Source organism: Myotis lucifugus, unplaced genomic scaffold, assembly GCF_000147115.1.
Source record: "Myotis lucifugus unplaced genomic scaffold, Myoluc2.0 scaffold_5, whole genome shotgun sequence".
Lineage (NCBI taxonomy): Eukaryota > Metazoa > Chordata > Mammalia > Chiroptera > Vespertilionidae > Myotis > Myotis lucifugus.
The window spans coordinates 1,125,915-1,153,418 of record NW_005871053.1 but is presented as its reverse complement, the minus strand read 5'-3'; the positions used below and the strand labels follow the sequence as shown (position 1 = coordinate 1,153,418).

Sequence of the window (27,504 nt, the reverse complement as noted above, 5' to 3'; positions counted from 1 at the left end):
TCTGTTCTACAGGAATTTTCATTTTTATGTTAAACCCCCATCAGCCCAGCTGGTGTAGCTCAGTGGTTGAGCACTGACCTATGAACCAGGAGGTTCCTGGTCAGGGCACATGCCCAGGTTGTGGGCTTGGTCCCCAGTGGGGGGTATGCAGGAGGCAGCCAATCAGATTCTCTCATCATTGGTTTTTATTTCTCTCTCCCTTCCTATCTGAAATTAAAAAAAAATTATATATATATATATATATATATATATATATATATATATATATGTTAAAAACAACAAGAAAAACACACCCTTGTCCAATGGTTGCACTTTGGGTTTTAAGTTCTTCACTCTGCGCTCACAAATAGGTTTTCCCCCATTTTTCTACTAACTTCCTGTTTTATTTTCACACCGAGGTTTTCAGTCCTCTAAGTTGGCCCAGTGTGCACGCTGCCTGGCCCGAGCCAACCCCCGAGCCCAAGCCCGTGTCTGCCCGCTGACTGCTGTTACTGCAGGTCTGCAGTCAGTAGAATCCAGCAGGAAATCACCTCTACTGATCTCCTCAAAGCTGACTGGACTTTTCCAAAGTTTCAATGTGGACCTTTTTTCTTCCGTATAAATTTTAAAGTTTAATGAATTTCTTTAAAAATCAGGTGGGATTTTAATTAGGATTGTGCTGGATTTATGGCACGTTTCAACCTTTTTGTATAACTTTCAAATGTGAAAGAACAGACGCTGGACTTCAATTTGTGACCCAGTCTGAGTCTCCCCTCCACCCCAGGGCTTCCTTGTCTTTTTTGTCCCCAAGAGGATACGAGGCTGGACAGACTGACAGCCTCACCTCTGCCCCCCACCCCCCTTGAATCTCCTCCCTGTCCTATTAGAGGTTACTTTAAACTTCTCTTTTCCTATAAACTTTATTGCTCCCCTTTCTACCCCAAGGTGAACATTCCTCCTTTTTCAGTTCCTCACTTGGAGTATGTCCTTTTTGGGGTGGAATAACTTTTTTCAACACAGGCACCCCAATCCCCAGCCCCGCAGAGGACAGTGCCCAGAGTCTAAACACATCTCTTGGCTGTGGGCAGAGTGCTGGGTCACCGTGCCAAGGGGCCCCGTCCTACCCGCCCCTTTCCTTTCGAGGAGCTTGCTCTTCAATAGGTGCGCACAGTCAGGTTGCATGGTTTATTTTGGCCAAGATTAAAATCAGGACTTGGACATGGCCTTCACCTTAGGGCAACCACTGCCATGCTTATGGCTTCCCTGGCCATGGATCACCGCTGCCCCGAAGGCACCAATACGCTCCCGGCTCCCAGGGCCGCCTGCACACAGCGGTGTCACAGCACGTAGGGCAGTGCTGGCCAGGAGGGCACTCTGTGACAGACACATGGGCTGCCCTGGAGAGCTGTGGCTACTGAGCACTTGGGATGTGCCGAGCACAACCGAGAAACTGAATTTTTAATTCCACTTTATTTAAACGAAGTTAACTGTGACTGAATCAGCCATGAGTAGCAGCACGTGGCTCCCATACTGGACAGGGCATCTCTGAAGAGTGGGGAGCGGAGGGACCTGTGGTGACTGTGTGGGTCCTCATTCTGCAGAGGAGAAATCTGAGACCCCGAGGATGATGAGGTCTATGTAGACTGAATCAGACCCCTGGGGCTGTTGAGGTAAATTTTATAAAACATGAGTCAACACGATGATGCGGTCAGAGTGGGAGACAATGTTGCAGGTGGTCAGAGGTGAGCTCTTTGCAGAAAGTCTTTTAGGAGCCTCAGGTGGGTTTACCATCTGTCAGTGGCAACATGACCTCAGAGGGCTGCAGGGGCAGGGGGAACAGGAGGAACGGGGCCTGCACACGACACTGCTCTTTAAGAGAGCTGAGGGTCACAGCACAGAGGGCTGAGCCACCCTTTACGCAGTTTTGTTTTAAAATATCATTTTAAAACACTGGCATCACTGGTCTAAAAGACTAGAAAGCTCTGGGCTGATAGGCTTCAGGCCACTGGACGGCCCCTGAATGCCCACCCAGCAGCACACGGATGCTTGAGTGACCTCCTCAGAGAGGACACAGAGCAATGGGACACCGTGTGGTGCACGGAACAGCAATGCCTCCCAGAGTGTGACTGGCAGTACACACGGCAGTGATCACTCAGTGCCTTTTTATTGCCATTGGGTTGTGACCGTTGATAGTGATGATTTCAGGAGCAACGGGTGGATTAAAAAACCGTGGCCAGGAAGTTCTTTTGGAGAGAAAGAGCAAGTGAGGGCGAGGAGGGTCAGAACCTGACGAAGGTGGCGTCGATCTGCCGCACGCTGGGCAGTGCCAACATCACCTTCCGTCGGTACTGTGGGTCCTTCTGCAGGGGGTTCCCCTCCAAGTATACTGTCTCCAGGTTCTTGGCTCCCTTCAGCTCGTCCAGGTCACTCCAGCTCTCGAGGAGATTGTCATTCATCTGGGAGGACACACACAAACATGCACACACAGACTTAATGAGACAGAAAATGTATATGTATTTACAAGCAACTGTTACTTTCTCCTCTGTGACTTGCCTGTTTGCTTCTGCCCAGTGTTCAAATGGCAGCTCTGTACGGCTGTGTTTAATGTCAGGACATCACCTCATCGGATAGAGTTGTATAAGCACATTCTCACTGTCATGCAGGCGCCCTCCACCTGACTGCTCAGCTGTGAAATGGCCAACGCTGCCTGCCTCTCAGGCTGCCGTGATCGTCAGTCGGACGGGAAAGCCGTCTGGACATCACAGCAGCTCTGTCTGTGCTTACTGTCTGTCTGGTGGTCTGAGGAACAGCATTCCTGTGTTCTGGGGCCAGGTGCTAGCCAACCTCCAGCAGTCGTGAGCCTGCCTGCCTCCCAGGTAACCAGGGTGGCCCCTACCTGTCTCAGCAGGTCCCATGTGCTGTCCCTTGGCAAGGCATGCAGAGGAACCCCATCTTCAGAAACTCTAGTCAGCTATGCCCCAAACCTGCCAGCACCCACCCCTCTCGTGGTGCAGGTCTTGTCTCTGGTTGTCTGGTTTCTTTGTGTGGTTCCCTGGTCCCTCCAGAGCCAAATCCCTTCAGTGCAATGCACCCAGCCCTCCAGCAGCCACACCTTCCCTCAGGGTGCAGCACAGGGGCCCTGGGGCTCACGTTCCCTGTGCGCTCAGCCCAGCACACCTACCACCATGGTCTGGTTGGGCCTCCCTGACACACTCTGGTGCTACCCCAGGCCCAATGCTTTAATAAGGGGTGAGGGACATTTTCACCGTGGGCCACCTGTGGTCTAGGGACATTTGGATATCCTTTAAGGAGAGAAAAGGAAAGCCACCAGGACATCAGCAGGGTCCACAGCATAGTTAGAGGAGGAAGAATCATGCTTTAGACTCGACACGTATCTTGGATTAGAGTGACTGCATCGAGGACAACACTCACTTCACAGAATCACAGAGAGTATATGGGCAGCAACCCCATAGGGCACGAACTTGGGGACCAGCAGTACACGTGCCTGGAAAACGCATTGGATCCTGACACTGAGGACAACTTCACCATCATTTGCAACCTGTTTAGAGGGGTGTCCAGATGCCTGACATCCGTTTACTCTTCCAACTGACTGGCCACACCTGCAGCCATGAGACAGCTCGAGGCAGATTCTAGGGTGACCAGAGAGGACACACACCCATTTCCTCTGTGCTACAGGGCCCTCTGGTCACATGGCAATCCTCAGGTCCCCCTTCCATGTGCACCGCAATCACGCAGTCCGCTGGTCGGGTATAGTGGGGCCAGAGAGCCGCATCTTTAACAAGTTCCTGGTGATGCTGATGCCACAGGCCCATACAATGACGCCACCAGCCTTCAACCTCTGTGCACGCCCATCTCAGCTCGTACCCCATCACCCGTGAGCCCCATCATCCTGAATGCTAGGCCCAGGGCTGCAGGCCCCACACTCACTGACCACTTCACTCACCCACCCCAGAGGGTGCTCAACTTACCCAGAATTCCAGCAGCTCTGTTAGATGGCTGATATTTTCAATCTTTTTAATTCTGTTTGCCGCAATGTCCAGCATCGTGAGTTTGTTCTAAATAAGGAAGTAAAGTTTGTCTCGGGTATACCTCAGTTCAACGGTGATTGCATGGCCATGAACATAGCTCAGAGCTGTGGGCCAGCTGCCCTCGCAGAACAGAGGCATGCTGACAGGATGATGACCCCTGCCCACTGCTTTCAGGTCCTCCCCATCCCTGCCCACTACACAGCATCCACACAACCACATCACCCAGCTCTCAGTATCACTGGGATATCAAACTGGTTCTGTTAGACCTGAGCCTGGAGCTCCCAGATGCCCATCCACAAGGACCCAGTGAGACAACAGTCCTGGGAAGGGCAGGGTAGCCCCTGTCAAAAAGCAAAGGGAGGCCTGGCCCCTGGGGCTGTATGGGGCACGAGATTTAGTGCTTATCTCAAGGACCTCTCTGACACTAATACTTAGAATAGCATTTTTTCACTCCAGAAGAAGGAGCCTGGGCTGGTCCGAGGTAAGAAACTGCACAGGCACAGGTGGAGGTGGTGGAGGGGGAAGTCAAGCCCATGCTCCTGCAGTAGGCTGTCCTGTCCAGGGAAAGGCCACCAGGAGCAGGGCAGGGGAAGCCTGGGCACTAAGGGAGGGGCTGGCTGGCCTGGATTGCAGCCGATGGAAGAGAGGCGATGGGAGGAGTCTGGAGCTCAGCCCCGCAGAGGACAGTGCCCAGAGCTCTGAAAGTGTGTGTTCCTATGCCTCATCCCTCCATTTCTGACCGGGTCCCTTCTCCCATTCTCTTCTGTACCTTGGGACACTGACACCAAACCCTCCCAAGTTTAAGGGCAAGTTAAAGAATGTCCCAGTAAAATAAAATGACCCCCTGCCTGTCCCTAAAGCACACAGACAGCAGCTCTGCTGACTCAGACGCGCTCTGGCCTTGGTGTCTGACTCCTTGTGGGCCCAGCCCCACCTCCCCACACCCCATGTCCCACCTGGGGTGGAGCAGTGACAGCAGGAGCTGGGGTGCTCATGCTGGGCTCGTCATGTGTCCTTAGCCTGGCGAGTGCCTGTAGCACACAGGGGGCTTCAGAGCAAACAGGGACTGGAGAGGGGCCTGTGGGCAGCCCTTGGGTGCACGGTAGGCACATGGCAGGGACAGGCCGGGTCCATGTTCCTGAGGGTGGGTCTCTCCAGCCATGCCCATGTTTTGCAATTCTCAGTGCAGGTGCAGAAACCAGCAGAGCTAAAGTAGCCTGACACATGGCAGATCTGATCTCTGCGCAGTCTGAGCGCATAGGCTCAGCAGCAGAGCGGGGTCCTGGCTATCAGAACTGGCCCTGAAACTCTGAGGACAGGGAATCAGTTAGGCACTCAACACCTCATGTTTTTCTGGGGAGCTGGACAATGTTTTGAGAGCAAACCAGTAAGAATCTCTCCCCATCCTGCAAAACAAAAGGAAAGTGAGGAGAGCAGGCACCAGAAGCTCCGACTTCCAGCAGAGGGACAGGTGTGAGAGCTCAGACCAGACCAGCAGGAAGACGCAGTGCATGGAGGGAATAGCAGAGCAGAGGAGCAGTGAATACTGTCTCTGTGAGGCCCTCACTGCCTGTGCTGATAAGACACTGGCTGTGGTGGGAACACTGGTTTAGGGCTCACTCAGGGGACTTTCCTGCATTTCCTGGTGAGAGGGGTCATTCTGTCTGCAGGACTGGAAGCTTCTCTATGAGAAACCTCCAGAGGCAGCATCTACTGAAGACCAGCCCCGGAGGCAGAAGTGTGCTGCTGGCCAGCTGCCTGCCACTCAGGCCCTGTGCCCACCTGCCCAGATGGACAAGAGGACGTCTTACGTTGTTCTCCAGGCCTTCTATCACTTCGATGCCGTTGTGGCTGAGGTACAGCTCCCTCAGGTTTACCAGGCTCTGCAGACCCTCCATCTTGGTCAGCCTGTTGCTCTGGAAGGGAGAGCCGACAGCCGTCAGAATCATGTGGAGGGTGTGAGATAAGACAGCTTTTAGGAAAGGAGGTTTCTCTTGTTGGAGAATTTGGACAATTGGGCATTCCACTTAACACAGGCCAGCATCGGGTTATGAAGAGAGAGAAAGATCAGCATCTCCAGTCTGTTGTCCTGGGCTACAATTCATGCGTGAAGGTTGAAGGTTTTTATGCAAAGAATTTATTGTTTTTAGATGTACTCAGGGAGGGTCTAAAAATCAGCTTAGTAGTTCAAATGTTAAGATCACTGAATATTTTAAAATTCTTCTTTCTTTCAGGATATGTTGTAACTCAAATTAAACTATGAGGCTCTCCCATACCCAGTCCCTGTCACCAGAACACCCACCACATCCCACCTCCCTGGTCTGATTCCACTCATTGGCTTTTAACAGAAAAGGTCACGTGAGCCTAGCAATATTCAGGTGCTGAGTCCCAAACGCAGAGTAGGACCCTCGCCCACCATTGAGCCAAATATGCTAGGAACATTTGGAACAAACTTATCCTTCTGAAGATGCCCCTTTGCCTAAAAACCACCAGGGACTTTTACCAAGAAAAGGAACGTGACCTATAAAAGATGAAGTGTTTTATGGGTCATATGTTCACAGGACCATGTGCACATATGAGATCTAATGCTTCAACTGCTCGTGATGCAGTGCTGATCATGGACATAGTGGGAGAGAAAACTGTGCCAAGTAGCAGCTCTGGCTGGCTGGGAGGCCATGCAGGCCCTGCTGGTTCAGGACAGGGGGTGGAGGTGGGGCAAGCTGGTTTGATACCTGTATACTGAGGACTGTCAGGTTGGAGAGTGCATCCAGGTTTTGAAGTTTAGTGATCTTGTTTTTCCCCAAAAACAAACTGTCCAAATTGGTTAACGTGTCGATATTTTCAATGGCCTGTAAAACGGACAGAGCAACAGTTTTCCCAGGGGAGGGCACAGCACTCTCTGGATTTCGTCTTGGGGTGTCAGGCAAGTCTCAATCTGGAAACTTTGCAGTAAAATCTTACTTCAAAGTACAGAATGAAAAAACTGAGGATAGGTGGAGGGTCTAAGGCCTGTCTCTCAGGCTCACTCCTAACCTCCATGGACCAGATTTCCAAGTCCTCCCAGTTCTGAGCTGACATTGTTCTGTTAGTCTATGTGGGGTTTGTTACAATGCATCCCACCAGCCTCAGTCTCCCCAGAAGTGAGCCTCCACGCAGGATCTGGCTGTGCCCCTCTTCCTCGTTCTCCACCCTTTCTCGTCCTCCCTGCCAGGTGCTGAGCTCTGCGCATCTGCACACAGCAGGGTTTAATGAATGTGCAGTGACCAGATCTGTCTCCCTCCTCTGCTCAGTCAGGGCAGGCTAGCACGGTGGTGACCACAGCAAGTGCATGAGGTGCAGCTAGTCTGCCCATTGCAGCAGGACTTGGCTGGGGGGTCTATGAGGATGGAGATTCAGGAGAGGGCACCCTTAACAGCTACTGCCTGCGGTAATTTGTGACAAGCCACCTCTCCTGGAACGTGCCACAGAGACACTTAATAAAATACTGATGTGACTGCTCTCTAGTTTTAAACGTATGGCTCTGCTGCCACATTACCGCCAACAGTGTCTGTCCTCACTACAGCCACCTCTTTGGTTTGTGTCCTGCCCAACTCTGAAGGGCCAAGCCGGACTGACAACTGTCAGCTGTAAGCTTCCAAAAGCCATACGGAGGGCTACTTTCCCCAGGGACGGAGGGGAAGAAATGCTCAGCTGCTCAGCAAGGCCAGTGGGAAGCACAGGCTTCCTGTGGCCCTGGTGGAGGTCAGGTTGCTGTCAGCCCCTCTGCTTGGGACACGCTCATGTCAGGCAGGATTGTCAGAAACACAACCGAAGTGTTTGGGGCCGATCAGTTCACCTCAGGCAGAATGTACTGGTAACTGGGATGGTTTGCTAAGAGTTTAGCTCAGACTGGGATGGACAAGTGAAACCTACATGCAGCAGGCTAGGCCACTCCATTTGGGCACATATTCTTTTTTTTTATTTTGTTTTGTTTTGATACCAAGCAACCTATGTAACAAACATGGTTGTTTTATTTTTCTGGGCACATATTCTTATTAATACTGACCCTATATCTTAAAAATTAACTTTCGTTTCTGGGGGGGGGAGGGGGGGGAAATCACACCCTATGGAAAATATACATCCTGTACCCCCAGGCCATGCCCACACCTACCCGGATGCGGTTGGATCCCAGCTCCAGCATCTCCAGTTGACGTAAGTTGCTCAAGTTCTCAATTTTATTGATTTTATTGTTGACCAAGAAGAGCTTTTTCAGTTTTGTCAACTTGTCAACCCCTTCAATGTTTCTCAGTAGATTAAAAGAAATATCTAGAATCCTGGAATGAGCAAAACAATTATTTTTGAAGAGTACAGGCCACACAGAACTCAGAATATAACTGTCTCAAGGGCGGCATCCCCACCCGGGGAACAGCCTCCAGAGCCCCCAATACCCGCTCACAGGACTGCACTGAGGGCAGACACCATGTCATCCCCTACTGACAGGACCAACCAGCAGCCTCTACCCAAAGGTTGATTTGCAGGCTGGGACTGGGCAAGCTGATGCCACCGATGGAGCCAGGAATGGGGCAGGACCCAATGGCAGAGGTGGCCTCTCCAGGGCTGACTGGTTCTGGGGACACTGGTCAGCCCCAGGTCATCCCTGGGGCTTGGGACTCACTCCAGCTCTGTTAGTGTGTCCAGATTCTCTATCTTCTTGATCTGGTTGTCATACAGGTCCAGTTCTCGGAGGCTGCGCAGCTCCTCCAGGTTCTCAATGCACTTAATTAGATTTTGACGGAGGCAGAGAGTCTGGAGGGTTGGAAAAAGGATACTTGACATAGGCAACAAACAGGGAGGTCATGGGAAAGCCTTAGGGGGAAGGATGTGTTTTCTAGAAAGGGGCTGGCATGGGGAAGATGGGAGATACCCACAGGAAGGCTGCAGACAGGCCCCGACCACGCAGACCTACTCAGTAAGGGAGGCTTTGGTCAGTTTGGGGTGTATGTTGTTTCCTGGCAGAGTGAACCCTTGGACTCAGGTGAGTTCAGGACTGTACAGTCTGATGCGGGCTCAGCTGCAGGCAAGCCCTGAACTGAGGCTCTGCTAGCAGCAGTGGGTCTGAGCCGCTGCCTGAACTGGGGCCGAGTCATAGCCGCCTGCACTACTCCTCAAAACTGCCATGTTCAAGTCAAATACGCTCAATGTGGTTCCTGATGTAGGTGGCACCTCCTGCCGGACTGTGCTTGCCTCAGAGCTGAGTCTCAGTTATGGATTTACCTATACCAAAGGTGGGCAAACTTTTTGACTCGAGGGCCACAATGGGTTCTTAAACTGGACCGGAGGGCTGGAACAAAAGCATGGATGGAGTGTTTTTGTGAACTAATATAAATTCAAAGTAAACATCATTACATAAAAGGGTACGGTCTTTTTTTTTTTTTTAGTTTTATTCATTTCAAACGGGCCGCATCCGGCCCGCGGGCCGTAGTTTGCCCACGGCTGACCTATACCCTGTGGGTGGGGCAAGCTCTGGACGATTACAAAATCACCTCACATGAAAGGACAGACCTCCTCTCACCTTCACTTTCTTCAGAACCTCAAATCCTTCAATTTTTCCAATGCGGTAGTGATTCAGGTCAATGTCCTGAAACAGAGAAGAAATTGAACTTAGCTGCAGGAAAGTGCCCAGAGCCCCACTTCTAGGAGCCTTGTTTCCTAGAACAGGAGCTAAAAAGGGGCCTGATAGGGGGGTGGACATGAGGGTGGGGAGAATAGGTGAGCCAGTGCCACACAAAAGTCTGCAGCAGATAGGTGACAGGGACATAGAGGTGAACTTCAAGATGCTCATGGGTTTAGCTAGGATTTATCATAGTTTTATGTAAAACTAACCCTCCAAATGAGCGGTATATGACATCTTCCTCTCACCCCCTAGTGCAAAACGAGGTGCAAGAAGGTACACCCAGCCCCAACTGGTTTGGCTCAGCGGATAGAGCGTCGGCCTGTGGACTGAAGGGTCCCAGGTTCGATCCCGGTCAAGGGCATGTACCTGGGTTGCGGGCACATCCCCAGAAGGGGGCGTGCACGAGACAGCTGAATCGATGTTTCTCTCTCATCGATGTTTCTAACTCTCTATCCCTCTCCCTCTCCCTTCCTCTCTGTAAAAAATCAATAAAATATATTAAAAAAAAAAAAAAGAAGGCACACCCAGCCACAGCACTGCCAGAGGCTCCATGGTTGGTTATTATGCAACAGGTGCTTCTGCAGGCCTTGGATTATAACTGCTTTTCAGATGTGGATGTTAGCACCCCACATTTATAATGTAATCACTGGATCTATTGATTTATGATTCAAAGGAGTTTCATTTGCCACAACGTGGCAAACAGAAATGGAATTCAAATCAGTGCTATTAAAAACAGTAAAAACCCAAGGAATCTGACCCACCCAAGGGAGGCTTAGACGACCTCCTCTAGGGGATCACTTACTAATCTGGCACCTTCATAAAAGATAACCTGACGGTCAGAGTGGTCCGTCACCACGCCCCCTGAGGCTGGGTCGAGCAGGCGGCATTACCTCTGCATCTCTGTCCAGGGTAATGGTTTCCATATCCACAGGCAGCTCTTGTCCTGAAAAAGTGAGAGAGGAAAAAAGAGCCCACTCAGAGCCCCCATGGCAGGAGGCAGCAGCCAGCCTCGGTGAAGAGCTGGCACGCAGGCCTCCTGGTGCAGAGTGGACTCCAATGCAGAGGAGACACCAACAGGTGACACCTGGAGGATCTGGATGGCGCAGAGGGCTAAGTAACACCCTACTCCAGCCATGGTCACCTTTCCAGCATTCTGAGTTTCCTGAATTCAGCTATCGGCAAAGGTCTCCACTCTTCCATCTGTACTGCAGAGCATTCAGAGAAAGGAAATGTGGTCTGAGGCTGGCCACCAACCTCCCACTTCTGGTGACAACCAGAGCTGTGTAACTGGCAGCAGGACCCCCCTCCCCGGCCTCCCCAGTCTGTGGCAATATATCAGGCCATTTGACTATAGACCATGCTGGGCATATCAGATGTTCTGGGATGTGCCTTTTATTGCTTTGGAAAGTGGCCCAGCATCTACAAACACTTCTCTCTGCAAAGAGCACAAGAGAATGAAGCATGGCTCAGCAGACAGATCAGCCCTGTTGAATAATTTAAATATACTTGACTGGGAGGCTGGAAGCTGAACCAGCAGAGGACCTCCACCCCGTAGGCTGGGCCTCCTGGGACATCCGATGGCTGAGGAAGGCTGCAAGAACCACTCTTGCTGCAGAGTTCAGTCTCAAATTAGCAGACCCCACCCCCCTATCTTTATTTCATTTGACCCTATCTAGGCATTATGTTTAAAAGGGTTAAATTCTTAAAAAGAGTAACAGTAATTTCTTGATTTCACCAACTATCTTTTGATTTCTTCTCCCACTGAGTGAGTTCTGCTTGAATTAGGATATGAAGGTCATATATTGAGGCTGAATGGCTTTTCTCTAAAGTCCCTTTTTGCTCCCCCAATGCTTTGTTGAAGAAGCCAGGCTGCCTGTCTTACAGAGCTTCTCTGGGTTGGATTGGAGCGTGTGGTTGCCATCTCATCTATTTCCTGTAAACTGGTTGTTACACTCTTGCCTGGCTCCCATTGTTGCCCCTTCCATTCAACAAAACTGTGTTTGCTTCTGCAGTGCAGCTCGCTTGCAGCTCCCAATCTCCTGAGGTCAGCCTGACCCCTGCACTGGAGGCTTCAGAGGGGCGCACTTGACATAGGACCAGCTTAATCAGGAAGTACTGGCCCCATACTGGCTGAAATCACTTCCTAGTCTTTTCACTATACCTTTTCCATAATGATTAATAGTGGCTAGATTTAAAAAAATGTCTTCTACAGTTTATCCAAAACTTTATGAGATATCACCAACCTAAGAATTAAATAAAAGAAGCTGAGCAAAATCAAGAGATATAACCAAGCTACCTGCCCCCTACACCCTCCCCAGCCCCTAAGACAGCCTAAATTCACCATCAGGACCCAGGATGCTGCAGTGAGAGAGGCTATGCAATGAAGGCCAGATACTTGGGTCACTCAATGTCCAAACCAGGATGCTTTAGAATAAAAGGGGCACCACAGACAATCATGCTGGGCCACCAGATGGAAACTGGGGCTGTCCTGGGCTCCTCAAGGACATGTGGTTACATGGCTTAAAGGGGTTCTGTCTGTAATCCATCCAGCACAGGACAGGCCCCCAAAAGGTCAGCTTATTCTTTAAAACAAAGTTACTAGACTAGAACATCTTTCTGTATATATTCTGCACTGACCATATTTTGTGATTTCTTAGGGAAAATAAGTAAAAGGGAACAGTTGACATGTTTGAATTTGTTTTATTTGAACTTCAGATTTAAATACAGGTAGGAGCAAGTCCTACTTTCTCTAAGGACTTAGAAAAATGTGTATTCCCAGAGAACTTCTAACCAGTTAGTAGTTTGGAGGAAAGAATGCTGGGTTTAGATAACCCGGCTCAAATCCAGCTGTTCCACTTTGGAGCCATGCGCCCTTGGGCTCATCGTAGTGAGCCTGGGAGAGGACGCCCATGACAGAGCTCCATCAACTCTCCAGTCCAGCACAAGCAGCAGGTGTTCATACGTGACGACAGGTGATGCTCCCACCTGCTTGGCTTTCTAGACCTCAGACAGACAGCAATGAAAGCTTTCACCATCACTCCCATGTACTTATCCCACCCACATCATCTCCAGAATATCGACTGTTCTGAAATGTGACTGGTGCTTTTGTGGTAATCTCCTTTGCCTTAAAATTAGGTTGCCATAGTTACCAGTCATCTTCACCGGCACAGAGAGCACAATGTTATTTTAAAAATTTGTTTGGTTTTTATAAATTTGTTGTTTTTATTACTAGAAAGGTAAAATGTATGATTACTACCTTGAACATCCACAACTGTATATAAACCTAGAAAATGAAGAAGGTACAAGGCCTTCACCAACCTGCTGTTCAGTGACACCTTCAACAACAGCTTGAGGCATTTTCTCTGGAGCAGGTAAAACCAGATATTAATAGCTTTTAAATAAAAACAAGATCTTAACATGCATACTTTTTGGAAATTTGCTTTTTTTCACCTAATAATATATCTTGGACAGCTTTTTTTCTGTTTATATGGTTTCTACTCTCATTCTTTTCAATGTAAGTTGATTTTCTAAGCAACAAACAAATGGGCTAAGATCATGGCTGGGGAGTGTGAAAAGCTACCATCATGGGCTAAGGACTTACTTCTCTCGTCTCCAAATTCATTTTGCTGTTCTTGTTATTCACTAAAACAACAGGAGGCCACTGGTACATTTTCCACATAAAAGGATTTCCCTAACACCTGGGCAGTGAAGAAGTCCATCCTCAGGCCTATAAAAATGGTGAAGAAGGACTCAAGAAATGACTTCTTTAAGACATTAAAAGTGCTATTCTGGCTCTAACTGGTTTGGCTCAGTGGATAGAGCGTCAGCCTGCGGACTGAAGGGTCCCAGTTTTGATTCCAGTCAAGGGCACATGCCTGGGTTGCAGGCTTGATCCCCAGTAGGGGACGTGCAGGAGGCAGCCAATCAATGATTCTCTCTCATCATTGATGTTTCTATCTCTCTTTTCTTCTCCCTTCCTCTCTGAAATCAATAAAGATATATATCTTTAAAAAAGTGCTATTCTGAAAGCAGTTTGTATTACTATGGTAGGACATCAAAGCATAGTAGTCAGCCATAATGTTTACTGTAAATCTTATTCTGAACATATGGTTAATAAAACAATTTTCTGATTCTGTTCCAAATGACGCACTAGTACCAATATCATTATTAGTATTTGCCTTCAGTGGAATTAGAAAAGTTGCACTCTGCCTGCAAATGCCAGCAGTCAGCTGGTTAGGGGAGCGCGCCTCAGACGGGCCCTGCTCCTAGCCCACTGGGGGCCTCTGTGGCTGCACCAGCAGACCAACACAGTACAGTGGTCCTCCCCAGAATGACACACGCTGCCACCTTGGGAAGGGAGAGATAGATTGCGTGCAACACTGCCTGCACCCCTTTAGTGACCAAGGTTCTTAACTGGGCAGGGTACCTGCTGGTTCTTCTTCCCCCCGCTCCTCTCCATCCTTCAGGCTGTGCTCGCTGAGGTCTGCCACTATACGGCTGCTCTGCTTTTTCCCTTCTTCATCGCCTGATTCTTCAGACTCGACCCGCCTGTCAACTGAACCCACACAGATCAATGAGAATTCCCATCCACACCATGTTCTCTTTGAAGTACATATAACAGACAGACATCCAGTTGCAAGTAAAAAACGCCATTTAAAAACATTTGTTGAATTCGGTTCAATGAACATTTGAGTGTCTTCCATGTCCCAGGTACCATCTGTACAGTGGCAGGGAGATCTGGGGGTGGGTTGGGAAGGGGACAGGGAGGCCACATGGGCATGAAGGTGAGTATCATACTATTCCTCAAGGAGCTCATGAAGAGTCGCCAGGTGTTCTGAATGCCCTGGGATGTTGCGATTAAATATACTAGTGCTAAAACGCAGTGAAGCCTGGATATCCATGTAGAGGGGACCATTGTGACCCTTCCACCACATACCTTCATCCATGCTCCACTATCCATTTGGTCAAGAAAACCAGCCCAGTTCACAGGCCCACGTTCTGAAAGAAATCAAGACTAACTCAAATCAGACTGTGGGCAGGGAGCTCTAATGAAAAAGGAGAAGACAGCCAATAGTGCTAACTGCCCCCCGTAAAGGTCACAGATGCTAACCCTCAGGACATAGTGATGCCAGCCAGCTCAAAGCTTTGAAGAGCTGTCAAGTAATTATTTTTTGAATTAATAATAAGGCAATGATGAAATGTGGCAGATTGGTAAAAATTCATTGGCAAAATTGTAAAATAATGTTCCTTTCTCCTAACTTTCTTCATGACGTCTTTGGAAGTTTGTCTAGAAGCCCCAACGCACTTAGAACTTACTTGGAATCATCAACCACACTGAAAGATTGCGTGTTCCTGAGTCCAGCTTATCTAGAGAGGGAGGGAAGTGCTGTTTCATTTTTGTATCTCCACTGGGCCTAGTAAGGAAGCGTCTAGGAAAGGACTGCTGGACAAAACATATCCCTATGAAATCCACCTCCAAAACCTCCACGTCTGTTCCTCTTCCCTGCCCTTGGCAACTGCTTTGGCTCAGCTACTCATTACTTGTGGCCTGGGCTCACGCTGGGCCTCCTAACTGGTCTTTCTGTGATCTGTCTGACTCTGTCTAATCTATTCTCCATTGTCAGAGAATGTGATCTGATTCTAAAATCCAAATCTGATCTTTGACTCCAAAAACTCCTAAAATGCCAATGGCTCTTCCTGAGTCTACATCTTGACCTTAGAAGCACAGCTTGGCAAGTTACTTCCTTTTCCAAGCTGCAGCCTTCAAATCTGCAGAAGGAAGCTAGTATAGTAACTATATCTTAGAGTTGATCAGAATTAAATTAGAGAAGGCACAGAAGCAGTTAGCTTTTAATAAATAAAAGCAGTAAACAGTTAATAAATTAATTACAGGTATTCCCTGCTTCCCAAAAGTTCACTTTATGCCACGCCATCATTAAGAAAGAACTACATTAGTTCTTTCACTAATGAGAGAACTGTAAAGAGAATTTTCTCTTTCATGAAAAATGTGAAAAGCAAAAATAGCATCGTTTTGTTTTGCAATGAGCTCTAATAGAGGCAGCTTGAACTCCAACCAGCCAGCGTGGCACCACCAAGCTCCTTCCCCAGGGACTATACCCGGCATCTCAGCATCAAGATGCTATAGCTTTGAACTCTATCTGTGAGTGTCTATGCTTCATCTTGATTCTGTGCATCCATTAGCAAGATGTACCCTAAGATAACCGCTTCTTCACTTTATTCCATTTTGGCTTTGAAAGGTTTCACAGGAACATTTCACTTTCAGATACTTGAGGAAACCTGCATTGCCAGCACAAGCACTCTGTGGCCACAGCTAAAGGAGAGCAAGTTCTACTGGGCCAAGATCTGGTGCGGCTCATGGGGGGGGGGGGGGGGTTGGGCTTAGCTAATGAGGGGCAGCCAATGTGAAACCTGGGACTCTATTCTGAGGACTGCAGAGGGTCTGGGGTATGGGACAGGATCAGCATGTGAGGTGACTTTCGGGCACTGGGGCAATGGGCTGGCTCAAGGTATTGGCAGCATGAACAGAAGAGGTTCGAAAATTTGGAGATTTTTATTATTTTGTTAATCCTCACCTGAGGATATTTCTTTTCCCATTGATTTTTAGAGAGTGGAAGGAAGGGGTATAGACAGAGAGTCATCCATGACTTTCTCTTGCCATCCTCAATGGCACTCTCTACCCTCAACCAAAGTGAATGTCACCCTTGGTCAAACTCTCCTCCAAACAGGCCACATTCTTTCACACCCTTTGCCTTTGACTATGTGGTTTCCTTGGCCAGAAATGACCTTCGATCTTTCCTCCAACCTGGCTGAATCGTTAACGTTCAACTTGGAGCTGGCTTTGGTTGTGCAGCCATCTCTCCCGAACATGCCAGCTCTTCCTTCACCGCCCCCGCCCCCTTCTTCCCTGGCATTTACATACGAGACAGATAGGAGGAAACCTGCATGGCCAGGCACAAGCACTGTATCCTCCATGAAACCAGCACATAAGCACACAAGAACAACTGACTCTCCAGCTGGCTTATAACTACATGCATAGATATGCACATCATATTTTCAACAAAGTGGAAGAGTTGAATTTAGTCTTTGCTTAACTGTGATAACTTTGTAAACAGGTACCGGTGTTCTATAACAATCTCTCGGCTGCTTGTCACACTTCCCCACAACCCATTCGCTTTGGAGAGGACCCTGCTCCGCCGCCGCCAAGCTCACGAATGAACCAACTCGGGCAGGTCCCACGGCGCCCTGCCCGTTCCCCGCGGGTCAGGCCAGAGGCTCAGTGCGAGGCTCCAACCAGCTGGTGGGCGCTCGGGCTGCGAAACCACCGCGCCGTCAGCTCTCACTCATAGGCCCGGCTCGCGCTGCCGTTGTCCCCTATGTCCGGGGTCCAGCACCTCCGGGGCTGCCGGGCCTTCCCGGCCACCCCCGCCCCTCCGAGCGGGCCAGCAGTTGTCAGGGACGCGCAGCAGGGCTGGGCCGCGGCCGGAGGCAGGACGCCCCGTGTCTCTCGGGGAAGACCAGTGAGGGTCGCCCCCCCCACCCCAACCCTCTGGGCCCTTCGGTCGCCGCCCCGCCGGGCTGCTCACCCTCCATCATCTCCTGCGACAGTTGCTGGCCCGCGCTGTGCTCCGCCGCCATGTTGACTGCTCTTCCCCTTTCCGGAATTTGTCGCCTCAGGCCCCTCAGCCAATCAGGACTCCATGCTCGGAGTTTTCCCAGCCAATGGAATCCCAGCGCAGGGGTGGCTGAACCTCAACGCGCCTGCGCGGCCCCAGTACCTCATGGGAGTTGTAGTTCATTCCTGAGGACGGCCGCCTGACCTCCCCCGGACAAGTAATTTAAGAACGCCCGTAGGTGTCGAGGCGAGGAGCGGGGGAGAGGGCAGGGACTGGCGAAGTGCACGCACGGAGCCGTAGCTGCAGGCGAGCGGAGAGAAAAATCTGAGCTGTCTCGTAGCGGATCTCTGCGTGGGGCTGCAAAGTGCGGACTTCCAAGCCTCATCAACCGCGCCTGCACAATGGGCTGAATTTGTCCCGGCGTCGCCGCGCGGACTTAGCCTCTGTAAAGGGGCCTCCTCCAGTTAACGCTCAGCTCAGGGCAGGCTCAGCGCGGGGCACCCGCGCTCGTGCTGGGGGCCGACTGCGCCGCAGGTTCTGAGAGAGCCGGTCGAGACCCCGGACGCCGACCCAACACAGGCAGGCGCTGCAGTCTATCGGTCCTCGGCCCCGCAGGCGCGCTTGGCCCGTGAAGGAGTCGTCCCCGCAGCCCCCGCCTCCAGGACGAGGCAGCCGAGAGGCGAGCTCCGCGCTGCTCATCCTTCTCAATTCCGAGAAAGAAGGAACCGGCGACTGCCGGACCGGGTTGGAGGAGGCGCTGGCGCCTCTCAGGCGCCGTAGGAGCCTGGTGCGTCCTTAGCTACCGTTAGCGCGGGCTTCCCCACTCAGGCTCGCTAACTCCCGTCCACAGGAGCCAGTGGTTGGCCTATGGGACCTGTCAATCGGCGTGAGTTGCTCTACGATTGGCCGGCAGGACTGGAGGGGAAGAACGGTTTCCTCGTGGCGGGGTACTCGGTCGGGTGTCGTTCGTCGGCTCCAGGTGAGATACCTGCGCCCTGGAGAGGTGGCCCGGGCTCCGCGGGGCCCCGGCTCGGCCCTGGGATGAGCCAACCTGAGTGCTATGTCCCCGCCGCTGCCGGCTCCCCTCCGTGCGGCTTCGGCCCAGGGGGTGGCCCGCCGTCCTGCGGCCGTTTGTCCCGGGCCCGGGCCTCCCTGGTCCTCCGCGTCTCCTCTGCCCAGCCCTTCCCGCGCTCAGTCCTCCCCTGGAGTTAACTGTGCGCTTTATCCATGATCATTGCCTGCCTCGGGGAAGGTGAGCTCTAGAACCGAGGCCGTGTCTGGCTCAGCTGCGGACGGTGCCAGGCACGTAGGAGCTTTTCAGTAAAAGTGGGATGAATGCGTGAGCTGTGGGTACAGACCACGGCTTCCCGACATCTTCACTTGGATGTCCCAAGCACGCCCGGCTTTCTCCTTCATTTTACCTTCACCAGTGTTTCTTTTCCAGAGAATGGCAGTGGCCTGCGTTGAAAACTCGTGATGTGGTCTTGATGCCTTTCATTCCCTCACCTCATCACCCAGAAAATCGATGGTAGTTTTATGTCAAGTGTTTTCTTAAGGGTACCCTTCGCCATCTTTCTGCTATTGCTTTCATTTCAGACTTCATAATTTCTTGCCTGGATTACTGTAACCTTTCTCTCCCCATCTCCCCCGACCCTTGCCCTTGGAGTGATCTTCATGAAATGTGTGTCTGGTCTTGTTGTTCCCGAGCATAGAGGCCATTAAAGTGAATCTTAGGGATGAAATCCAGACTGCTTGGGCAGGCCTAAGGGGCCCTGGGAGTTATGCCTGGCTACTCCTTCCCTATGCCTGGCTACTCCTTCCCAAGGGCTGTGGGCATCTTTGACCTGTGGTGGTTCTGCCTGGAAGGCTTATACCCTCTGCAGTGCCTCCTCGAGGAACCCCTTGCTTACACCCTCTGTTACAGCAGCCGTTGTCCTGGGTATTGTTCAGGATGCTTGATGCAAGAAAAAGACACAGTCTTTGAGACATAGTCTGAAAATGGCTCTGACGGCCGATAAAGTCATTGGCCCCCAAACCTGCAGTCCAGAGGAAGGTAGATTTTAGGGTGGGTTCATTGCTGGTGCACAGTGATGTTCTTGCCATCTTCTGCTCTGCTGGCCACGTGTGGGCTTCATCCTGAGGCTGGTTCTGCTCTTGGTTGTACAGCAGTGGTGGGGGCAATTGGAGCTATTTGCTTCCTAGTTTGTGTTCTAGTGGCACAAAGATGGTTGCTTCCAGAAGTTCACCCATAAGAGGAAGGAGTGCTTTCCAAAAGTTCCCTGCAATGCTCTCCTTGTTTCTGTTTGGTCTGAGCAGGGTCACTCACACCTTCTGGAATCAAAACTGGCAACAGGAATAGGATTATTCTAAGGCCGTGGTCGGCAAGCCACGGCTGACAAGCCACATGCGGCTCTTTGGCCCCTTGAGTGTGGCCCTTCCACAAAATACCACGTGCGGGCGCGCACATACAGTGCGATTGAAACTTCATGGCCCATGCGCAGAAGTTGGTATTTTGTGGAAGAGCCGGTATTTTGTGGAAGAGCCACACTCAAGGGGCCAAAGAGCCACATGTGGCTTGAGAGCCGCGGTTTGCTGTGCCACAGTTTGCCGACCACTGTTCTAAGGCATCATGAAGTCCTCTCTGTGTTCAGCTTCCCATGATAATCCCCCTTCACTCTGGTCCCCACACCACGACCCCAATACCAAACTGCCATTGCTTAAAAAAAAACTATTCTAAATACCTAGGCCTGGACTTGCGCACAGTTCTGGTTGCTGTTTGACTCAAAATTAACCCTGAGAAAAGGAAGTGATCTACAGTGGTGTGAAGTCAAGCTCTGTGCTCAGAGGCCAGAGGCCCTAGTCCCTGGGGTTGGGATATGCCGTGCAGTGCCAAGCTGGCCCACGAAGGACCACAGCAGTGCAGGAAGCACAAAGGGAAAAGGATTTGTCTTTCCCACATCTGCTGGTTTATCAGTTTAAGACTAATTATTTCTTTGCATGAAAGGCAAAATTTCTTGCCCTTATGGAGGCTTCACATTTCCTTCCCCCCTAACCCCCCTTGTTACTTTTACAAAGTAAAGTTTTGTAACATTTACAATGTAAGTCTGAAGCTGTAATCAAGTCTTCTGTGTTTTGTCTGTAGATTGGTTGAAGAAGTAGAAAACTAGGATCATGTCATAATTACTTATAGAAATTATTAGAGACATTAAATATTGCTATTTGAACAAAAGCAATACATTCTGAGGGTTTCTTATTTAATTTCTTTCTAGCTTCCTACTCATTCAGCTGTTGCTTTTCAGGATCCCATGCTGGATGTATATGTGTATATAAAATGTCTCTGAATCTTTAGTACGTACAGTTGCCTCATACAAAAGAATAAATGCAGTATCAGTTGTGAATCATAACAGTAAAGTGAACCATTTAAACCCGCCACCCAAATTTGGAACCAGGGGACCCTATGCCATTGTGTCCTTCCTTACCATGCCAGCTCGTTGCTGGACCCACAGAGGAAACCTCTGCCTGAAGTTTGGATGATGCAGCTCTGGGTGGGCGTGTCTCCTGGGCCCTATGACTCCTCGCTTCTCAAGCCCCTGGTCCAGGCCTCTAGGCAGTTTTTCTGTAGTTACATAAGATGTAACCATCGGAGGAAACCCAGTGAAGGCCATGTAGAATTTTTCTGTATTTTTTTTCTTATATCTACATGAAAATCCACAAATAACTAAAAATAAAAAGTTCAAAACATAAATCTCGGCTGTGGTGCATCTCTAGACACTCAGCCTTGGCCTTACATTGCTATGTTTTTAGAAGCTCCGTGGGTGATTCGGGTGCAATTGGTTGGACCCATCTGATTCATGGCATTGATAACGTTCCTCTTGATCTGAGAGCATTTTCAGTTCTGTGACCTGCAGCCCAGTCTTCCCCTCGGCCCTCTCCCACTCTGGTCCATTTTCCTCTTTTTCTTCTTTCCCATCTCTTCCTGTGTATGCCACTGAAGAGCTCCTTTTAGCAGGACTTTGGTTCAACTATCCTCATGTAGATTTTGACCCAGAGGGCAGTTGGGTGTGTGAGCCTTTTGGGGCTGAGCTTAACGCAGCCTTGGGAATAATTACTTGGTTAAACTGTCTTTGCCTTCTTGCATTGCAGATGTTGATTAGGGTCTCCTTGTTTTCTAGTTGACGGCTGTTCCACGGCCTACCATCTCTCAATGGAGGACAGAGGCTCACCCGCCTTGGAAAAGGACTGGAGGTGTCTGTGTGGGAACCCATCCTCGTTGGCACCCTCTGAGGGCCCTGCTGTGCAGACCTCCCCCCAGCTCAGCAAGTCTGTGTCCTCGGCCCACAGACACCTGAACAGAAGGAATGGGCTCTCGAAACTCTGCCAGAGCAGGATGGCACTCTCTGGTGACTACCTCCTTGTGGTCATGTGGGCATCTCGTCTCTGTTCTTGCAGAGACAGGTGTAGGTTTAGGTGCTCTGTGCACTGGCCAACTATGCCGCACGTCTTTCCTGGTGTGTCTGTTCATGAGATTCTTAGGAAACTCTCCTTTTCAGGCAGCGGTTGGAATTCTCTACATTTCAGGATTAAATTAAAGCAAAATATCATCTCTTACTTCAGAGTGTGGGGAACACTGTCCTGGGCTGGGCTGCATTGCAGGTGAGACACAGATTTAGCTCAGCCAGTACCTACTGACTGCACTGCAGGCTCAGGCTCTCCTGGACCCGGGCAGAGCAGACCAGGTGGGGACAGCCAGCTTCACAGCTGTGGTGGGTGGGGGTGCCAAAGCCCAGACACAGCAAGGAAGAAAGGGTTGTTCTGCCTTTGAGGGGCTTGTCTTCTGTAGGGGATGGGGGGCAGGGGTGCTGCTTCAGGAGACAGCAGGGTCCACCCTAGAACCTGGGTGGGCCTGGAACACAGGGATGTTAGGACAGTGGAGAGATGGCAGGGAGCCAGAGATGGGTGCAAGGGAGAGAAGATGGGCCCGGTTTTGAGGAAAGAGCAGTTGACAGAGGGGGGCTGGGGGTCATGAGGCAACCACCCCTCAGGACTGGGCGTCAGCCAGGTGCGCTGGCCCAGGGATGGGGCATTCGGGAGCAGAGGCAGAGCTGGTGCCACAGTGTCTGTTCCAAGGTGCGAGGTAGTGGAGCTGACCTTGGGCTCCTGATCTGATGAGGCCACTGAGAAGGTGGAGGCTCCTCAGTGAAGGACCCAGAGGGGATAGGAGGGTGACTCTTTTTAAAAAAATATATATTTTATTGATTTTTTACAGAGAGAAAGGGAGAGGGGGATAAAGAGTTAGAAACATTGATAAGAGAGAAACATCAATTTAGCTGCCTCCTGCACACTCCCTACTAGGGATGTGCCCGCAACCAAGGTATATGCCCTTGACTGGAATCGAACCTGGGACCCTTCAGTCCGCAGGCCGATGCTCTATCCATTGAGCCAAACCAGTTAGGGCGGAGGGTGACTCTTGTTTGGTTTTCAATCGCCTAGAGCCGTGATCGGCAAACTGCGGCTCACGAGCCACATGTGGCTCTTTGGCCCCTTGAGTGTGGCTCTTCCTAAGCCTTAGGAATACCCTAATTAAGTTAATAACAATGTACCTACCTATAGTTTAAGTTTAAAAAATTTGGCTCTCAAAAGAAATTTCAGTCGTTGTACTCTTGATATTTGGCTCTGTTGACTAATGAGTTTGCCGACCACTGCCCTAGAACAGTGGTTCTCAACCTTGGCTGCACAATAGAATCACCTGGGAATCTTTTTATTTTTTTATTTTTATTTGAGCCATGGCAGTGGTGAGAGGCTGGGAAGGGGAGGGGCAGGGTGCTGTACTGAGGGCAGGCACTGCAGGATGTGGGAGCAGCTGAGGGGAGCCACTGGAGGTATTGCCAAGAGCAGACTTTTTGGAGGTGAGGAGTGACCAGTTCAGCAGAATGGAGGGCGGGGAGTGGAGACAGCAGATAGTACTTGGATTAGTGAACTTCTGGGAACAAGTGATAGGGCAGCAATGGATTCTGGAATGACGTACATGGGAGAGTGCCCCTTGGCTGGCTGGTGGGAGTGTTATTTGCACAGAAATGTTGAGCTCTGAGGGACACAGCTCTGCTGACTATGGAGCCCTTGGACTCGGAACTGTTAGCATATGAATCAACTCTATAGGTTAGTCATTTTGCAGGGGTTGGGGGTGAGGGCTGTGGGCTTTGTGTGTTTCAGAAGCAAGCTCCTGGCAGCCAGGGACTCTAAAGCTTCCTTTTCTTTTCTTTCCAGAAGACAGATGGTCCTCCTATTGTCTCTCGTCATTGGCTGCCCAAAACATCTGCACAGGGAAAGTGCAGTGCACAGCCATGGCCGAGCAGGCGGACCCAGCCGGGTTCCTGGGCAGCATGTCCTGCTGCTCATTGCTGCGTGGCTTGTCCTCTGGGTGCTCCACACCCCTGCTCCCAGCCCCTGCGGGCAACCCCAACAAGGCCATCTTCACGGTGGATGCCAAGACTTCAGAGGTATTTGCTGCGCTTTGTGATGCAGCCATGGATTTGGGGTCTGTGCCTTCAACCTGTAATCTCAATTAGAGGTATTTGTGCGTTTAAGGGCAACTAGAAAAATGTTTGGTTTTACTTCTATAGTGACAACAGAGATGAATTCGGAGACCTAAATGTGACTCAGTCAATCACATTGACTCGGAGAGGATGAGACCTGTTATTTACTTGTGCTTGCTGAAGTGTTGGCTGAACTGAAATAACACTGTTCAATATTTGAGCTAAATATGTTGGCATGAATGCACATTTTTATACACAAAGAACTGAAACTGTTGGAAGTGTGGCGCATGTCCCATCACTGCCTCCTGGTCTTGATGATATGCCCATCTTGTCAGGGGACACTCTCCTTTCCACTTGGTCAGACACGGATATCCTGAGAGCGTCTGTGTGAGCCTGCCCACAGTAGATGGTGGGGAGAGGATGGGTCTCCCTCCCCTGAGGGTGCCCAAGCCACCTTCTTCTCACTGCTCCGGGAGTTAGAGATGCTGCTGGTGATGCTGGTGTCTTCTCTCTGCCACACTCAGATCCTGGTTGCCAACGACAATGCTTGCCGGCTCCTGGGGTACAGCAGCCACGATCTCATCGGCCTGAAGCTCACGCAGTTCTTTCTGAAGCCAGACTGCGATGTGGTGGAAGCGCTCAGCGAGGAGCATGTGGAGGCTGATGGCCATGCTGCCGTGGTGTTTGGCACAGTGGTGAGTCCGGGCTTGTGGACTGCTGCCAGCTGGAATGTGCAGCCTGGGGAGCAGCAGGGGGGTGGCGAGGACACCACAGGAACAGAAGCCACTGCTGCTGGCCTGGCGCTGCTCATTTGGGAGCAAGCCTGACAGCATCTGCAAACCTGTAGACACCACCTCAGGTTCCCGAGAGAGAAACATGTTTTTACTTTTTGGTGGTGTTGGGGGGTCTGGCTTGTGGGATGTGTCCAGCCCGGATTTTGATGGGTTGAACTGCATGTTAGATGCTGAGCCCTGGGTCTCAGGCACTGGAAGATTAGACGGCATCTAATACCCTGGAAAAATTACCTGTCCTAGGGACTGTGTCTGTTTCTTTAAGAAATTACAGATGCCGCTGATAATAAAATCTACTCTTTTGGTAGAACTTTCACTCAGATTGTAAAGTTCAGTGTCAGAAACCTTGTTTGTACTTTATTTACACAAAGTACAGGCAGGTGAGCAGAGCTTGAAAATACCATGTGCCTGGAATGGGGCGGGCCTGGCCGATGGGGGAGGGGTAGGCTGCAGGTGCAGCTTGTCCCTGTCCACAGGTGGACGTTGTGAGCCGAAGCAGTGAGCGGATCCCAGTGTCCGTGTGGATGAAGAGGATGAAGCAGGAGCCCCGCCTGTGCTGTGTGGTCGTGCTGGAGCCAGTGGAGAGGGTCTCAGCCTGGGTCTCTTTCCAAAGTGATGTAAGTTTCGCAAGTTTGACCTCACGTCTTCTCCCCAGTGCATCACACAGACTGTTCCTACCATGTGCGTCTAGGCAGCAACAATGAGGGTTCTGGAGGTTGCCCCCATCTGCTGAGTCCTTTAGTAATTATGTTCTTGGGCAAGGAACCTTATCTCCCCATGCCTCAGTTTCCTCATCTGCCAAATCAGGATATAATTGTAACCACTCATGGGATTGTTTTAACACTTCAATAAAATAGTATACGTAAAGCCCTCAGGATGGTGGCTGCACACAGACAGCATGCAGATGTGAGCTGTGGACGTGGTCATTGTACTAGCTGATGAGCTTCTGCAGTGTGCTGGGCTCTGCAGATGCCTCCAGATTGAACAGTTTAGGTCCATGTGGCAGGAGGAGCCAGCTGACCTGTTGTTAGAAGTCCATTTGTTATGTATCTTTTGCAGGAGGAGTAGCTTGAAGGTGTCACTGAGGTTCAGTGAAGTTTGAAGCTGAAGTACAAGAAGCTGTTATTATAGTCAGTCAGTGTAGCTCAGTGGTTGAGTGTCAACCTATGAACCAGGAAGTCATGGTTTGATTCCTGGTCAGGGCATGTGTCCAGGTTGCAGGCTTGGTCCCCAGTAGGGGGCATGCTGGAGACAGCTGATCAATGATTCTCTCTCATCACTGATGTTTCTATCTTTCTCTCTCTCTCCCTTCCTCTCTGAAATCAATAAAAATATATTTTAAAAAAGAAGCTGTTATTATAACACTGGCTTTTCCTCCAAGGGAACGATCACATCGTGTGACAGTGTCTTTGCCCATCTGCACGGCTACGAGTGTGGAAACGAGGTGGCTGGGCAACGCATCACAGACCTGATCCCTTCCGTGCAGCTCCCTGCACCTGGCCAGCCTCTCCCACAGGTGGGGTCCTGACCCCCTGCCCTGCCTTCCCTGGGAGACTGAGGGAGGGAGGAGGGTGTAGGGAGCTGGATGTTGAGGTGCCCCCATGCCAGGCATGTGATAGATGATCTAAAGCAGCAGAGACTTAGAGCTCAGTGATGAGATGCCATCTGTTCAGTGGTGCATCTTTCTTTCAGAATCTCAAGATTCAGAGGTCTGTCGGAAGAGCCAAGGATGGTACCACCTTCCCTCTGAGCTTAAAGCTGAAACCTAAGCCCAATAGCAAGGAGGCAGAAGCCGGCCAGGCGGCCCCTGAGCAAGGTTACTCGGCGTCCATCTGGGTGTTCTCCACCATCAGCGGCCTTATCACCCTCCTGTCGGATGGGACCATCTATGGCATCAATCACAGCTTTGCACTGATGCTGTTTGGTTATGGGAGGACCGAGCTCCTGGGCAAGGTGGGCATGGCTGGCCACTCCCTGTGAGGAAGCTGGTCTGGGTCTCACAGTGAAGGTGTGCATTGGTCCCTGGCCCTGTGCATCCACATCTTCCAGTTCGGCTGCTGGCTTCACTGGGGGGCATGCGGGTTGAGAGGGATTCCTTGCTCATGGTACCACTTTCCTGCTTGATTTTTCTAGACCCGACTGAGCATTCTGACCCTCTGGACCATCTCCAGAGCCACCCCAGCAGAGGGAAGGAGCTCTTGCCTCAAAGCTTCATCCCTATCGAGTCTGGTCTAAGAGACTGGACCAGGGTGTGTGTCACAGCTGTGGGCATTTGCTCTGAACCCTCAGGTCGGGGCTTGTCTGCTTCTCCCCTGACAGCCCTGGGGGTTACTGGGGAAGCCTGCTGTTCAAAGGAAGGTATTTCTGTGACCACCTTCCTTGGTTGAGCTTTCTCTCAGTTCCTTGCACATGGGAGGTAGAAGTCTCCACACACCAGGGGCCAGGCTCCAGGGGTGCTACTACCCCTTTTTTCTTACCCAAGACTACTGAGTGGTCCTGTGCCAGTTATTGCAAAAAACCTCCTCAAACTTAGTGCCCAGGTGACAATCATGTGTTCTGGTCATAAATCGGTCCTTTGAGCTGAATTGTAAGTGGAACAGCCATTCTGTTCCATGTGGTGTTGGCTAGGGGTGATGTCCTCCCGGGGCTCATGGTTCAGTTGAAGTTAATGGAGACTTAGTTGGCATGATTTTTGGACAAGGGTTTTCGTGGGAGTGTTGAGGACAGCAGGTCCCTTCAGGGAGGGTGTGTGTGGGTAAGAGCATGTTCTGGATTCACGTGACCAAAGGCAGCCCGGGAGTCGGGGCCACATGCAGACCAGAGAAAGTGTCTGTCCTTGCAGTCCTGGGCCCAGGACCCTCACAC

The 27,504-nt window shown here is 50.7% G+C and overlaps 2 protein-coding genes across 11 annotated transcripts in view; one reads left to right on the top strand and one right to left on the bottom strand.

Moving 5' to 3' along the window:
• Positions 1–1,430: 1,430 nt before the first annotated feature.
• Positions 1,431–17,910, bottom strand: PPP1R7 (protein phosphatase 1 regulatory subunit 7). 10 transcript variants are annotated; one of them, XM_023744072.1, is made up of 12 exons: positions 17,286–17,910; positions 14,618–14,679; positions 14,108–14,236; positions 10,572–10,624; positions 9,580–9,645; positions 8,683–8,813; positions 8,179–8,341; positions 6,761–6,877; positions 5,840–5,944; positions 3,969–4,055; positions 2,266–2,468; positions 1,431–1,641 (listed from the first exon to the last, which is right to left on the bottom strand). In XM_023744072.1, the coding sequence occupies exons 2-12, from the start codon at positions 14,625–14,627 to the stop codon at positions 1,614–1,616; spliced, it is 1,092 nt and encodes a 363-aa protein (XP_023599840.1). In that variant the 5' UTR covers positions 14,628–14,679; positions 17,286–17,910; the 3' UTR covers positions 1,431–1,613. The 10 variants fall into 10 exon arrangements, with proteins under 10 accessions (XP_023599840.1, XP_023599818.1, XP_023599825.1 ...); XM_023744050.1 differs by lacking the exon at positions 14,618–14,679; XM_023744057.1 differs by lacking the exon at positions 14,618–14,679 and having other exon boundaries at positions 2,316–2,468.
• Positions 17,911–17,954: 44 nt separating this feature from the next.
• PASK (PAS domain containing serine/threonine kinase) overlaps positions 17,955–27,504 on the top strand; it is a 31,442-nt gene continuing 21,892 nt past the window's right edge. The window contains exons 1-7 of the mRNA XM_014467081.2: positions 17,955–18,294; positions 21,488–21,715; positions 23,580–23,812; positions 24,373–24,543; positions 25,116–25,256; positions 26,021–26,155; positions 26,332–26,592. Of these exons, the coding sequence (XP_014322567.1) occupies positions 18,183–18,294; positions 21,488–21,715; positions 23,580–23,812; positions 24,373–24,543; positions 25,116–25,256; positions 26,021–26,155; positions 26,332–26,592 (1,281 nt within the window). The 5' untranslated portion in view covers positions 17,955–18,182. The remainder of the gene's footprint in view (positions 18,295–21,487; positions 21,716–23,579; positions 23,813–24,372; positions 24,544–25,115; positions 25,257–26,020; positions 26,156–26,331; positions 26,593–27,504) is intronic.

Excerpts from the sequence above, each read along its gene's own strand:
- PPP1R7 (XM_023744050.1), bottom strand. The coding sequence starts at position 17,337 with ATGGCGGCGGAGCACAGCGCGGGCCAGCAACTGTCGCAGGAGATGATG. Across the intron at positions 8,342-8,682 it reads GACACACTAACAGAGCTGGA|GATTCTAGATATTTCTTTTA; the intron begins GTGAGTCCCAAG and ends TGCTCATTCCAG. Across the intron at positions 6,878-8,178 it reads TGGGATCCAACCGCATCCGG|GCCATTGAAAATATCGACAC; the intron begins GTAGGTGTGGGC and ends TCCGTTTTACAG.